At 31.0% G+C, this 16289-nt stretch overlaps 1 protein-coding gene across 1 annotated transcript in view; it reads left to right on the top strand.

The window, feature by feature from the left end:
• The window catches only part of LOC139503414 (uncharacterized), a 50829-nt gene extending 34937 nt beyond the window's left edge, over positions 1-15892 (top strand). Inside the window, exons 10-17 of the mRNA XM_071293194.1 lie at positions 4048-4305; positions 5917-6963; positions 8728-8834; positions 10266-11510; positions 12209-12239; positions 13777-14045; positions 14721-14748; positions 15360-15892. Coding sequence (XP_071149295.1) covers positions 4048-4305; positions 5917-6963; positions 8728-8834; positions 10266-11510; positions 12209-12239; positions 13777-14045; positions 14721-14748; positions 15360-15670 — 3296 coding nt within the window. The 3' untranslated portion in view covers positions 15671-15892. The remainder of the gene's footprint in view (positions 1-4047; positions 4306-5916; positions 6964-8727; positions 8835-10265; positions 11511-12208; positions 12240-13776; positions 14046-14720; positions 14749-15359) is intronic.
• Positions 15893-16289: the final 397 nt, after the last annotated feature.

The raw sequence follows: 16289 nt of genomic DNA, 5'->3' as shown, positions 1-16289 counted from the left end.
TTTGTATTAATATTGATTTTGTTATCAGTAAATTAAAAGCAAACTAGATACTATTGTTATATACACTATGCACTTTCATGGATCTACAATCTATCGACTCCTGTACCGTGGCATATCAGAAATAAAGAAAAAGAACAATATTTGTAATGGACATTGGTTATCTACTGCCAAAAACATTAAAATCATATTTTGTTTAATAAGGATACTTGTTGCCAACATTCACGTCAAACAACCACTTTATAAATATAAGCTTCACACGCATATGTACATTGTTATTCGACTGTCTACAAGCGAGAGGTTTAGATACATGAAGCTATAAATCCAGGTTAAGTCCACCATTTCTACTTAAAAAAGTGCCTGTATCAAATCAGGAATATGATAATTGTTATCCATTCGTTTGTTATGTTTGAGCTTTTGATATTGCCATTTGATTAGGGACTTTCCGTTTTTAATTTTCCTCGGTTTTCAGTATTTTTTATTAGTAATCTTTAACAGGTTGTTTGAGAAAGTTTTTGCTTATAGACCATCTTGGCTGTATCCCATCTTATAAATCTTTGTTAAAACTGTTACTTGTTTATAAGTGATTAAGATTAAGTTATAATAATAGTTTTCATTGTCCCTTTTAAACGTTTTTATCTATTATGTTTGTTGGTTTGTTTTGCTCACGCAGTGTTGTCAATATAACGAAATCCAATGCCATTGTCATACAAAATGAAATTTAGCTAGCAGGTTTTATTCAAAAGTTTTACATAAGGAAATGCGTGTACCAAGTAAGGCGTATAATCTGTTTAAGCTTTTAATTGTTTTTTCATTTTATAAAGGACTTCCCGTTTTTAAATTTCCTGGCAGTTCGTTTTTTTTTTCTTATTTTATTTTTTTGGTGTAAATATGAACATAATGAAAAACCGTTTAACACTATCGCTTATAAGAAAAACAATATTCGGATCTAACTTAAACATGTTAAAAGCGACAACAAAGTGTTATTGTGTAGATATATCGTTGCTCAAACAAATTGCAGTCTATATAGTTTGGATTTCGTTTAAATCAGCATATTCTCCTGCAATAAAAAGAATATTCGCCGCACAAGAAGTCACGTCCTCTTACGTGCATTATTGGTTTAGGTAACAAATGGTCATTACATACATTTTCTCTCTTGGAATACGAAATATAGTAATGATTGTTTGACGATACCCTGTGTGAAGATCGGTAGGTTTTTTTAAACAAATGAAAACAATTTTCCTCATCAAGGCAAAATGAGTGTAAAGTATCTTCAAAACAAAATATAACATAAATAAATTTTGGTATTAAAAGTCCATTTTAAACATCTCAAAAGTCTAATGATTCAGATATAGCAAAATTGTTCATCATATATTTCCATAACTTTTATCTATCAATGACTATAGTGTTATAAACAAATCAGCTGGTTTTGGTTTTCACAAAAAGCATATTTTCAATACATACTGAGACTGAAAACAAAATAAAACAACGAGTATTCCAAAAAGAGCTTTATGTAAAAAAAAACAATCTGAAGATTCATTTTAAAATATAGTTTATAAGAAATATTAAAGTTAATTCAACTCCATGAGATGGATTGCCATGAATCAAGTTACACTTCAGATACGTTTCTTGAAGATTTCGATGAAATACGGACGACTACATAAACACTTTATATGCATTGTAAGATATGTAACGTAAATTAAAATTCCATCGTTCATAACCATTCATGATCTATTACAATGTATATAATGAAGACGTTGTTTGGACAATAAGTCAATTTATGAATTACATTGACAACTAACCACGTAATATTTCTTAGAACTAAGAGACTATTAAGGGCATACGATACAGTTACAGGGGAGGTAATGACGTTGCTAACGTAAAATGTTATTTTTGCGACGTCAAACTGTGACACATCGGGAAAAATGCATTTTTCGACTGATTTTTATCATTCAAACTGATTAAATTTGAAAACGAGTGCATGGACCCCTATTTCCTAAAACGATATTTTGTTTCATTTTGCAGGGAGATTATGTGGATCAAATGTTATAAAACTGTAAATAGTGCAATTTTTTGTTATTTAGATAAATATACAGCAAAAAATGACGTTTTTTTTCAATTCATGACCATTTGATAAATATGAGTTGCTTCTGAATAAAAAATGCATAAATGTTTAGGATACTTATAAAATACAGAATTTACAAACTATTTAACAAAAAACAATTTGTATTTTATCTTTTAAAACAAAAAAAAGTTATGTCTTTCTTTCGAAAAGGGAAATATGGCCACAAATCCGAATTTTGAGCAAATATACAAAATTTCGATCTCATTTAACTACAAAAGTAGCACATGAAGGTATATCTTTTATTTCATATTTGAATTAATCAGGCAAAAAATAGCCTATATGGAAATTTTCTTCAAACTTTAAAATACAGGATCATAACTGTATCGTATGCCCTTAAGTACAACAAACGTGTGCTTCTGATACGAATCTTTAACTGCGATCAACAAGAATAATAGAAATTGGTTTTTGGACGATGTTAAAAACTATATAGCCATGTACATTATACAAATCGAAAAAAGAATAATGGTTCAATTGTAGAATGTGTTGTATATGCTAACAGTGGAAATATATTAAAAAAAAGTACAGTCAAATTTTATACTTTAAACATTTTTTAATAGTACTATAAACTTTAGATCGCGAAACGTCAGATGCTTTCATGATAAAGCAGTGTCAATTTAATCGAAACGAACAGGATTAAGGAAGATGACTTTGTACACAAATATATCTAGATGAAAGATTACTTGTTTGTTATTTCAAAATTCGAATATTAAACAACGGAAAGTATTATAGTCATAATGACAGTCCTACATATATATTGAGATATTTGTATTTAAAATTAATAAGATTATAACACAATGTTGATTGCGCTACATAATGTTTGGCATTTAAAAAATATTATGGATGTGTCGTATTGCTCACATATTGTGGTCAGTACCTTATAATCTGATGCGACTGTTATACAATCAAGCGATTTAACTAGCTAGAAAACCATGTTTAATCCACCGTTTACTTTTGAAAGGGAATGCCAAAATCAGAAATATAACAGTTGTTTTCATTCATTTGAGCTTTTTATATTGTCATTATTTTCTGTTTGAAATTTACCTTGAAATCCGATATTTGTTTTTTTTAAACTAACAATACTGCTATAGCTGCGAAATAAACAAATACACAAAATAGTAAAAAAAAAAAAGAACGTCAAATGCATTCAGAGATTTTCCCTTTCTCAGGAAGAGGAAAAAACATTAGAAAAAAAGAGACAGATAATTTCTTATGAGCTATTTGTTCTACGTACGACTAATCACGGATGTTCTACTTACATATAGTCAAAATTCGTTTAAACTGCTCTAATCCGATTAATTAAGTACGAACATAATTCAAAGTAATCCGTTCAAAAACTATGGATTTCGGATGAACTCTTAACAAAGGCAAATTACATCGACAGGTAAATATCTCTGCTGTGAATCATTACACTCAGAAAACAGCAGTACGAAGACTAAAAAAATAGAATTTAATAACCTGTAAATTCGCATAGTCAAGACAATGATGTTTAATCTGCATAGGGCACTAATTGCCACTGAAAAACAACAAAACATATCCTCTTTCAACATCGCTAGCAATCTGATCACTGTGCTAAAATTAAAATTGCTGGTATGATACCTTTTGCATATTGATGTTTAATCTTTATGGAAACAAACGATAAAGTAAAACTACATACGGCGTTTCCTTAAGTCACGGCTAGGTCTGTTCCCTAGTAGTTTAACGTTATTTCTCTCAGTATGAATGATCAAATAATATCTACTTTACCGAACTAGTACATGTACATAGGGCCCGCATAGTAGTAATTAGAAAATCAAGATTTGTGAAACTAACTTTTGTTCACTTACCCATCAACTGCAAATTTATTTTAAAAGGTACATTGACTTATGTGTACGTTAATATACAATGTATCAATTGTTCATTTGACATTCAAATATTTTGATGTTAAGGTCTTCCAATTGAAGTTAAAAAATTCGATACGAAGTCAGCACAGGTATTTTCTAGTCTATTAGAGGAAGAAAGTTATCCACACTATGAGTCAAGAGTAATGTTAGCTGGCGAACAGGGAACAGGAAAGACAACTATAGCCAGGTATCTGGTTGGGAAAAAGCCTACTAGATTTAGAATGTCTACAGATGGGATAGAACTATACAACGGTCTTTCTTATATGGACCGTGAATCAAAAGACTGGCTTGGTGGACAGCAAGGTAAATTATCAAATTAATGCAAAACAGAACATGCAAATCATTAATCATCAATAAAATAATATTTTTATGAACTGAATTAAATTATCACAATATCTTTAAAATTATTTTTTTAGAACCAGTATGAAAGCTACCCATGCAATAGGATCCAAATGCAAAGCTGTTTTATTGACATGAAATTTTGCATACATGGTAGCTTCAAAATAACTTCTCTGCTCTGTGTGTAACTATTTGAAAAAAATATTATATGGTTTTCTCTTTAAGGAGCCCCGTCTATGTACAAATGATGTATAGCCACCTATGGTTAACATACATCTTACAATTAGACAACTTTAGTAGTTTTAAGCTGACAAATATCAGAGTTTATTAACACACAACTGTTTACTACTGTATTATTTGTAAGATTATGTTGTAATATTGGATCTTAACTTTTAAAAGTCAAAAACTGTAAATACCTGAAGTTTAACGTAACTGCTGAAATGATGAAAATTCCTGAGTTTTTAAAGTATATAATCTGAAGTGGCAAAACTATTGCAATTTCCTAAACCCTTCTCATATATCTATAATAAAGAGAAACAAATACCATTTCGACAAATTGTTTAAATATTCAGTGCTACATTTCTTACTTTAAAAAAAATGTGTTTTAGTAGGCGTTATCCTATAACAACGATTTTTCTCCTTTTTGGACCCACCAATGATCGAACCTTGCATATAAATGTATGATACATAACTTGCATATTTTATTCACGTGTTATACAGCTTTTAAATTCGATCATTTAGTGGTTGCGGAGGAGTTGTGGACCGCAAAAAATTCCACTAAACCATAACAGGTCTCCTTTTTCATGTGTTTGGTGTAATTGGTCCTCCATAAACTCTCAATAAAAAGAAAACATACGGTGTATAAATGTACAGCTCAAACAATACATATCATTAGTTGGATTCAAATAAATCGCGTACTTCGAGAGGACGCGTGGATTGTAGAAATATCTTTGTAAATTTTTTCTAAATACCTTTACAATATATCAAGGACAGCCACTGTAGCCGTTCTATCTTGTTTCATAACTCTTTTAGGTAACATTGCTCTCATATGCCTGTGGCTATTTTATGTGTGCTTTTGTTCAGCTCTTCATCTGTTTCGGCTCCTATACACTCTAGGTTTTTAAATATTCGGCCTTGGCCGTTACTGACGAAGGTAAATCCAGGAAAGCGCTTTAGGCTCATTTCATTTATATCGTGTTGATTTCATTTATTTTCATGTATCTATTGCACGCAAACTATTTTATCAAGTGTGAACTTACTATATAAGTTGACACGTTACAAAAACATGAAAATACGGTTGCAAGGAGAATCAACTGTTGACACATTTAACAAGCATTTCATTCTATTAACACGGTGTGTTTTCTATATGAGACAATATGATGGTTGGAAATTGGCATAGAAAACACTAAATCTGAAGAAAATCACAAATGTAGGTTAACGTTTTAATTCTTCTGACTAATTATAAATAAATAGAACGAAAATACTGCTTTGTTTTAATGCTGGAAAATCGTCAAAATTAAACATGAATCTGGTATTATACTATTATATAATACTAGTCATTTTGTCTTATTTAAGATTTCTCATTGGAAGAAATAACCTTTAGCAGATCACTTTTAAAAGGAGTCAAATCAATGAAAACTATAAAGTCAGATGATACAACACTAACAAGCAAAGATCTACCAGTCATGTCACAAGCAATAGCATTGTCGTCCAGCAAAGAAAAACTAAGACGTCAATCAACGACAACGAGTCAAGATCTACCAGTCATGTCACAAGCATTATCATTGTCGTCCAGTAAAGAAAAACTTGGACATCAATCAAAGGAAAATCCAATGTCAGTTACAACACCAGAAGGGTCAGAATGGTCAGAATGGTCAGACTCGGATAGTTTGTCTTCCACTAAAAGCTTTAAAACAGGATTGAACAGGTCTGAACATCAATTTGAAACCATACCAGTTAATATTAGCAGTATGGACGGGAATATAAGCAAAAAACTAGAAGTTCAGTTATGTAAGCAAAACGCAAGAGCAAAATGCAACGATGACAAGCATGAGACAGTCATACAAGATAGCACCTATAGTTCAGGAAACCAATCAGGATTACTAGTTTCGGACGGGGAAAAGTCAGGGGGATTTGCAAATAGAAATATACAAGCGATACAGGATAGTCCAACCAGAAAAGATTATACGGATTTCTCAAAAGACAAATATATAGGTGAAGATTTGCTATATACAGACATTTCAATGGATGACTCGGATCATGCAAAGTCAGGTAACGCTGGAGAGGTGCACATAGAAACTGTAACTAAACCTGGATTGATCAGAAAGTTAAAACAAATGTTTGGGGTTTCGAAAAAAGTTAAAGAAGTCAAAGTATCAATCACGAAAGATTACTTTCTCAAGAAGACCTCTAAAGTCGGGAAAAAGCAGTTACACAACAAAAAGATAGCACCAATAATTATTTGGGATTTTGGTGGCCAGGATGTCTTCTATTCAACACATCAGACATTTCTAACATACAGAGCTATTTACATAATTGTATTGGATGGAAGTAGAAAACTTGATGATCTATGTCCCTATGAACAATACCTACCAGGTAAAAGTGGACATAAAACAGGTAGAGGTATGTATAGAATAGAATAGAATAGAATATTTTTATTTCCCAAATTACAGGGCCCATAAAGGGCATAAAATCAGATACAAATGATTTACATAATTGGTAACAACAACAATAGAGGCATATACATATATATATATATATATTTGGAATATAAGCATTGGTCAGAATCAAGCTCAAAACCACATACATTGTATATATTGTGAATAAAAGAATAATAAAATTACATTATACATGTATATATATTTATTCTCAAATTATTTACTTGACTTAGTGTCAGTGTTCATACCTGATCTCCTTAATTCAAAACAGTCACAAATATAACAGCCCAGGTTTTCCATAAGAGTAACATTTTCTTGGGTCAAGAGCCATAAAAATTTAGAAGATTTATTTAAATTTATAAAATTACAACAATTGTTAGAAATGTCTTTAAAAAAATCGTCCTTTTGAATATCATAAAGAGGGCATTGTAATAAGAAATGAAGCTCCTCTTCAACTTTACCAAGTGAGCAATAAGAACAAAGACGCTGAGATCTTTCTATATGTTTTTTTGAATATCTGTCTGTCTCAGTTTTTAAAGAGTGAGCACTTATTGTTAATTTACAAATTGAATGTGTTTTTTTGAAGTCCTGCAATTCTAAATATTTTTCTTTTTTAAAACAATTTTTTATAGATAAATAAGTACCAAGCTTTCCTTTTTGGGAGTTAATTGTTTGATACTTAAGTTTATTCCAAAATGTGAAATAACTTTTACATAGTTTATTTTTAACATACTGACATAAAGAACCAATTGATTGGTCAACATTTGGTAATTCAATCTCTCTCTGAATATAATCTATACTAGAATACCATGTATTTACAATAGAGCTATGTAACTGTTTATAACATATAAATGCATCAAATAGTAATCCTTCTTTCAAATGTTCCAGTCTATGACAATATTTTAACATTGATAAGATTATAGTAAAATACATAGGAAACATACCAAGCTCTGACATTAAAGCAATATTACTTGACTTTCTGTTTACACCAAGAATATATTTCATAAATTTGGTATGAGCTTTTTCAGAAGAATCCTGACCAAAGACTTTTTCTAATATATAATCATTATCTTTTTTACAAGCAGCTGAATCCGTTCTAAACATTTCCCATATTTCACTGCCATATAATAGTATGGGTTTAATTGTATGATCATAAAGATGTAAAAAAGTGGCAATACTAGGGTTAGATGATGACAAGCATCTCTGTAGCTTAAAACAAGCTTTTAAAGATTTGTTGTATAATTCATCTTTACACTGCTTAAATATACCACTAGAAGTAAATGTGATTCCAAGATATCTATATAATTTTGCACTTTCAATCTCTTTACCTCCAAAATGTAAACAGCATTTTAAAAATTTTCCTGGCTTGTTAAAAAATATACTTTTTGTCTTTTTTAAATTTACATCAAAACATCTTACTGTATACATATACATTCATTTTCAATACACGCTAGTGTGAAACACCTGAGGAACAAATTAAAATCCGCATATTTCGTCAGAGCGACACATTGGAAGCTAAAATATGCTCATGTTTAGACTATAGGCGCAATAATTTGTAATAATAAAATTAACGGTACCATTTTGTTGCACCAGATGCGCATTTCGACAATACATGTCTCTTCAGTGATGCTCGTGGCCAACTTACCTCTATTTTTTTTAATTCTTTCGGAACGTGACCATTTAATTTCATTATTTCTTTCCCCCTTATACGTTTTCTCTACTCTAACAGATTACCTGCTCTTTTGGATCAACACAATTGTAACATACTGCAAAGGAAGCGTACAGGGATTTCCTAAAATTCTGGTTGTGTTAACACACAAAGATCTGGTAACAGCTGTAAGTATGTTATAATGCATCAGTTAACTCTAGTCAATTGACTCTGATTAATATGGATGTTATGTAAAAAAAGAATATTGTATGTATGTGTACTAATATTTTATGTTTGTTATTATATATAATCAGTGCAATAAGTTGAGGTTTACATCTTTGACAACAAAAATAATAGATGTTTTAAACATAATATATTCAAAGCGAACATGTTAAATGCAATTAAAAGTCCGCGACTATTATTAATGATGATTAGTTTTAAACATCTTTGTTTATCTGAAAGAGGGACGAAAATACCAAACTCACGAATCGAAAATAAACCGAAAACGCCATGGCTAAAAATTAAAAAAAAGACCAACAATAGAACACATGACACAACATAGAAAACTGAAGAATAAGCAACACGAACCCCACTAACAACTAAGGGTGATATCAGGTGCCCCGGAAGAGTAAGCAGATCCTGCCCCACATGTGGCACCCGTCGTGTTACTTATGTTATATCCGGTAAATAGTCTAATTGGTAGGTCACATTCATGCAAGAGAAGGGGATAGTAGTTACGACGTAAGGAACATATCCGATAAATTCCCCCTGAAAGCCTGAATAAGTAAAACACTTCTGGTTAAATATTTGTTATTTTTTTTTTAAGTAATTACTCAAGCTTTGCCTGCTGGTCAATCTATGACTGGTTATCATTTGTTTAAATGTTTTTTTTTTTAAATTTTTATATATTTCAATAAAATATTGTAGTGTTCATGTATGTAACCACTCTTGACCCGTGACTAGACCGATCTTATTTGACTACGCCAGTGAATTGTTTTAACAGTAAAGGGTTTGCCGCATTAAACACTTGCAATCAACTTATACTATTTCTTCTTTCTGGTATATTATATGTAATGTAATGTCTTTTAAGATCAGTTCAGATAAGAAAGCATTGGCAAATGCTAATCGTATATTGCTTTTAACTAAATGGTATAGAAACTATATATAATATTAAACAATAAACTGCCAAGGTATGGTCTTCTTTATGTTTTGTCTTATTTCCTTTTAGTAGGTGTCTTTCCGTGTTATGTGGTATATGGAATAGTCTTAAACTAACCTAACGTAGGAACTAGGCTTATACAGTAGTACGCCAGACTTGTGTTTTGTCTATATAAGGATCGAGAGTTGTTTCATTGGCACTCATACCACATCTTCATATATCTATCTATGATTTCTGTCTTTATATAACCGTGTATCAATTTTTTTGATTTTTTTTTGTCATAGATTGTATGCTACAAAAATGCATTGAGTATACTATCTGTATACTTATTCTGTATCTGGCGTATTTGCTTTTAGAATATGCACACTTTACAATCCTTTTACCATAAACATGTCATTTCGATTAAGGTTATTGTTTCTTACTATAGATATTGTGTACAAAAAATGCATTTTTTTCTTAGAATGAGGTTGAACAAAGAAGACATGAAATGTTTGCAGAAATCAACAAGATGTTTCACCAGACATCGTTAATGCAACATTTAGTGCTTGATGATAAAATATTTGTAAACGCACACGACAAATATGACCCAGAAATGACGAAGATCAAGGCTGCTATTATAAGCGAATCAGAGAGGCAACCAACATGGGGTGAACCACTTCCAAAGTGCTTTATCCCTTTAGAGTTAGAATTTGCAACGCTGATCAGAAAAGGCATTCCTCTGATTACACTAGAGCATCTTGGGAAAATAAACGCATTGCAACCTATTAGACCGTTATCAGAAACCGAGTTGAAGGTATTTCTGAAATTCCAACATTCCATTGGCAAGCTTTTGTACTTTGATGAACATAAATTAGACGACCGTATAATTTTGTCTCCCACTCTTCTCATTGATGCATTTAAATCAATTGTAACTGATAGAAGGTTCTGTCAAGGAGATGCACAGAGAGAGGAGTTGTGGGATGTAATGAGCAAGAAAGGAGTAGTCTCAAAACAAATAATAGAACAAATTTGGAAGAAACAGAAATATAAGAAATTCTACAAAGATAAAGATTATTTACTGGAAGTTATGACACACCTGGATATATTGGTAGAACCAAAAAGATACGACTTAGATCACAACCGTATACCTGCTGACTTCTACTATGTAGCAAGTATGGTACGAGCTAAAGATGATTCTGGATACCTCCAATCAGCTGGCTTTACAACCAGGAGTATTGCCATAGCCTTTCAATCGTCATCATTGATGATACCGCCTGCATTATCCTTTAGATTTATTAGTTACTGTCTATATGTCTGGGCGGTGAAAACATACGGAGATATCAACAAGGAAATGCTGTTCCATAGGTCAGGGGTCTTTACCATTGATTCGTCTTTAGATATGTACATTGCCTGCGAAGATGAAAGGATTGTTGTCCGTCTTGTTCATGCCACATCAAGCACACTTATAATGAGGGATGTAGCTTCCAGCATCTATGAATGCCTTATATCAGCCTTGGAGAAAATAAGTCAGCTGTATATCAGAACAAGTAGTGATCAGGCTCAAACCAGCGATGCATCCTTTATGACAAGGATATGTTGTAACTCACCAATTAACGCATGTGTTCTTTCTGACAACGATCTAGCTCACACAGACCAAATATGGATATGTCCTTCACATGGTATTGAACACAGCATACACACAATTACATCGTGGATTGAAGAAAAGGTAGTAGTTTATGTTATGAATTGTTTCCTTAAGAGGGGATAGCAGGGAGAATGCTAAAATAAACACACATTAAGTTCGATTCGACATTCTAATTTGTTATCGATAAACTCGCTTATCATTTTGAATTGTATCAAATTTACCAATAAGATCCGAAAAAATATGAACTGCCAAAGATGCAATGCTTTGTTTTTTAGTTAACCAAAATGTTATAATAAATAAACGATAAAAATAAAGATCAAACTAAATACCCTTCCTTTTATGAAATGCAAGGAATTGTGTTTTCCTTGTTAATCAGCTGTCTTTTAAATGAATACACATTTAAAAATGGAAATTACTATTCAAATATATACTCTGACAATGAATTAAAGTTTACATATTGATAATTCTGTATTCAAATACAAAAAAAGAAGTTGTGGTATGATTTCCAATGATACAACTCTCCATAAGCAAGAGACCAAGGGACACACAAATTAACAACTATAGGTCACCGTACGGTCTTTAACCATTAACAAAGCCCATCAAAGCTTGTATATACATGATATACGCTAATAGAAAAAGACAGTTTTTGACTTTTACAAACGGTTTTAAATTTTAACCCAATCAGTTTGATGACATATCTACTAATAATGTATAACAAATTGATTTACAAAATAAAATTAGTAACTTTCAATTAGTTTATAATTACCTTTTATTCTCAGGAAGACGAAAAGTGTAAACCAGGGTGCACAGGTAATGTATAACAAATGTTGAATATTGTGTTATTTCAATTTTAAGTATTATGTTTTTGATCGCATCTTGTGGAGAACTACTTACTTTAATACAACAGGAACCTCTCAACTTTGTACATTGCAATAGTTAAAATAAACAAAAAACTAATTTCATATGACTCTTGTATTTATTTATTAACATAATCCTTGTTCAATTAAAATACGTAAATTCGTAATGTTTCGTTTAATAACATGATTATCCTTTAACAAATCATTTCGAAAGTTAATATTTGTTTTTCTCAAGGCAAACGGCTGACATGTGAAGAAATGCATTGTATAATAACGTTTCCGAATCATAAACATATGACCCGTTACCTGAACAGTGTCTAGAATAATACCGTAGGCATTTGCTGCTTGACCTTCTTTCCATCTGATAGGGACTGACTTCTCACTGGTTTAGTTGAATGTTAAGAATATCTGAACATTTCCCGGCGTTATGGTTTCGCCCGGTTTGAAGATATTTCTAAATATAAGTTTTAGTTTGCAATAGTGTTGTGCGTATAATTTTCCTTGTTTTATTTTGTTTTTACACAAAATGCGTTCGTCCTTATTTTTTATAGTGTTGTTTATATCACAGTAGTATATACTTGAGCAACATCGTTTTATTAGGACGTATCTCTTCTAAGATTTTAATGGCTATTTTGTGTTAATAAAAAAAAAACATTTTGCTGATGTGCTTTGTGTGTATTCCTTTTTGCTTTTGTGCTTTGGCTATATGCCTTTTTATGTTTCTTTGTAACATATATACCGTGGCTTTGAACTTATACATTTTATCATTGTGTTATTGTATAATTGCAAATGTGTGTATTCATGTCTTTATTTTGTGCTTATATTTTTGGTCTTTATACCAGTGTGTGCTTATTTGTTACATATTTGTTTGTTTCTTTGATGATAAAGATTATAACAAAAGGTTGACTGTTGTATGTTTGACAATTTTACCTATTATGTCTGTTTGATTTTGCTCACTCATCGTTGTCAATAAAATGGTATTGATTCGACTGTCATACAAATGAGAGGTTAAGCTAGCTCTAAAACCATGTTCAATCCACCATTTTTTACATAAGAAAATGTATGTATCAAGTCATAATTAATACAATTGTTATCCATTCGTATCATATGTTTGAGCTTTTGATTTTTACATTTGATAAAAGAGGGACGAAAGATACCAAAGGGACAGTCAAACTCATAAATCTAAAACAAACTGACAACGCCATGGCTAAAAATAAAAAAGACAAACAGAAAAACAATAGTACACACGACACAACATAGAAAACTAAAGAATAAACAACACGAACCCCACCAAAAACTAGGGGTGATCTCAGGTGCTCCGGAAGGGTAAGCAGATCCTGCTCCACATGTGGCACCCGTCGTGTTGCTTAAGTGATTACAAATTCGGTAAGTTGATAAGGGACTTCTCGTTTTGAATTTTACTCGGAGATAAGTATTTTTATGATTTTACTTTTTGGTATTTTAAATAATATGCAATATTTCTGATACAGTTACCAAAGATGAATTTCTGAAAGCGACACCATCAGACATACATTTACGACGTCTCTCGTTATTGTACAGTCCATTCGAGGCCACAGAACTAGCAATACATTTAGGATTTTCGAACAGGGAAGTTAATGTCATACTGGAAACTGAAGATCCCTTAACATCAAGCTTTGCAATTTTTCTACGATGTCGAGATAGCAGGATGGTGACATTTAACGACATCAAAGAGGCGATAGAAAGTATTGGTAAAGAAAGTATTCATATTCTTTGTAAGGTAAATATATATTAATGAATCATCAAATAAAGTAACCTTGTTTTGCCTGTAATTGTTGTTAGTTTAATCTAATGCTATATGTTTATATAACAATGTTTACTACAACATATACTCATATTAACAAACACATCCAATAACTGATTATGTATATCAAGATGTTTATCATGTAAATAGGATAACTATGAATGTACAAAGAAAACACAATCAAAAAGCCATAACATGAAAGACAAAACTTAATTTTAGTAAAAGAAAAAAAGTCCTTATGATAATCTGTTTGAATATCGATGGTGTTTAGCAGTCGAAATATACATTTCTATTGATATATGTCTTTATAACACAAATGAAGAAAATGAAAAGATTGATCGTTATGAAATACAATACAATTCCTACTAAGTTCTCTAAAAAAATATAACGAATGAAACAAACGTATGCAAACTGTTTAAGATGATATTGGTGAACATAGATAGATTTACATAAAGACACTGAGAATAACAATGATAGTTAAAAGTAAATTCACTAACAAATTGTGACTTGGATGGAGACTTGTTTTATTAGCACTTAATACCACATCTTCTTATATTTATGATATCAAATACAATTTAACTGTATTGTACATCAATACAAATGCTTTCAATTATGACAGTGGTGACAATAATAGGTTTTTCTTTTTTGCAGCTTGTGAAAAGCGAAAATATTAATTATGGTAAGTACAAATATACGTGAATCAATTATTTTCCAAAACATGTAGTAATATGAACGTGGAAACTGATTGTCTGTAAAATTAAGAAGTATTATAAAGATATGAATGTGTTCTATTACATAGTATTGACTTCTATGACAATGCTACGTAGGCAGTCAACAAGGTTCTATAAAACTTAGTTAAAAAGGGAATAGTGCATACATTCAGCAATATTAAACGTACAGCAAGTAAGTGCAATAGGGTCAGACATTAATACAACGTTCTGATTATTGTCAAATTACCTCTTTATGATATATCTGCTGGTATTTTTCACGATTATGCAGATAAAAATGCAAACTACTCCAATCATGCCTATAACATACAATGTAATGTAAAATATATGTCCTTTCATCAATAGGAATTAAAAATATATACATTATGTCAGCTTCCATTTAGATTGTTATCGGGTATGAAATAGAAACACACATAACATTCGCATGATATAAGTATTGCATTTCACAAAATAAGACCAATATTTGATATATTTTCTACATTCAATTGCATATTTCTTTTGTAATATTCTACTTGTCATTTAAATTATGTTGCAATCATTTCCCTATATTTTAACAACGCAGACATGGAACCTGAGAAGTGGGATCTGGTACCCACAGCAGAACACATTGACAGATTGGCTCCATTAGTAGGGAAATACTCCCTCCCGTTCCTTATCGAAATTGGAATGGATTTTAATACCTGGGAACAGATCAGCCACAGACAAAATGATAGAGATTTGTTTAGACTGAACCAGGATATCTTAGAAGAATGGAGATTCAAGTTTTGTAGGATGCACAATCTGAAACCAACTTTGAGGAAAATTGCACGTGCATTCAGTAACATTGGCAAAAATATAAAACTCGTTGAAAACACATTGTCAGATTTATTTTAACTTTTTTATATTTTAATTCAAGAATGATTTTCTCTTGTACGCATCTATTGAAAACTGATCAAAAGACAGGAAAATACGTATAGAAAATTCTTTGAAATATTAATGTATTGTTACACACACTTATATGAATTCTGAATGGAGAAATCTTCTTATTGGATTATAAAATAAAAGCAGTACGCAAACGATCAATTTCTGTGTTTAAATCTGTAAATTATTGTAAGACACCTCAGTGAAGTTTTTATTATTTAGACTGTTTATACAATCATCAAATATTTCTGTTTGTTCGAATCAATTTTTTCAACTCTCGCATTTCAGGGGAGATAACACAAATCGTATTTTGTTTATAAATAAATGTTAAGAAAATTCTCTGGTTTTTTTTGCCTTCTAGAAAAAAACAAGTTCGGTAGCACCATGTTTTTCATTTAATTTCTTAACGTATATTATAAAAGCTTTATTGTATTTTATTTCAAATCTATAATACAGATTTATTTTTATTTACATAAAAGGTTTTTTAAATAAACAATTAAAATTGACTTCGGCTTTCTGAATTGGACGTGTCTTACAATTTGTTTTGCTTATCTTTTTATTGTTTTCATACACACTGAAGATACATGTATAT

Source organism: Mytilus edulis, chromosome 14, assembly GCF_963676685.1.
Source record: "Mytilus edulis chromosome 14, xbMytEdul2.2, whole genome shotgun sequence".
Taxonomy (NCBI): domain Eukaryota; kingdom Metazoa; phylum Mollusca; class Bivalvia; order Mytilida; family Mytilidae; genus Mytilus; species Mytilus edulis.
This window is presented reverse-complemented; position numbering and strand designations above follow the sequence as displayed.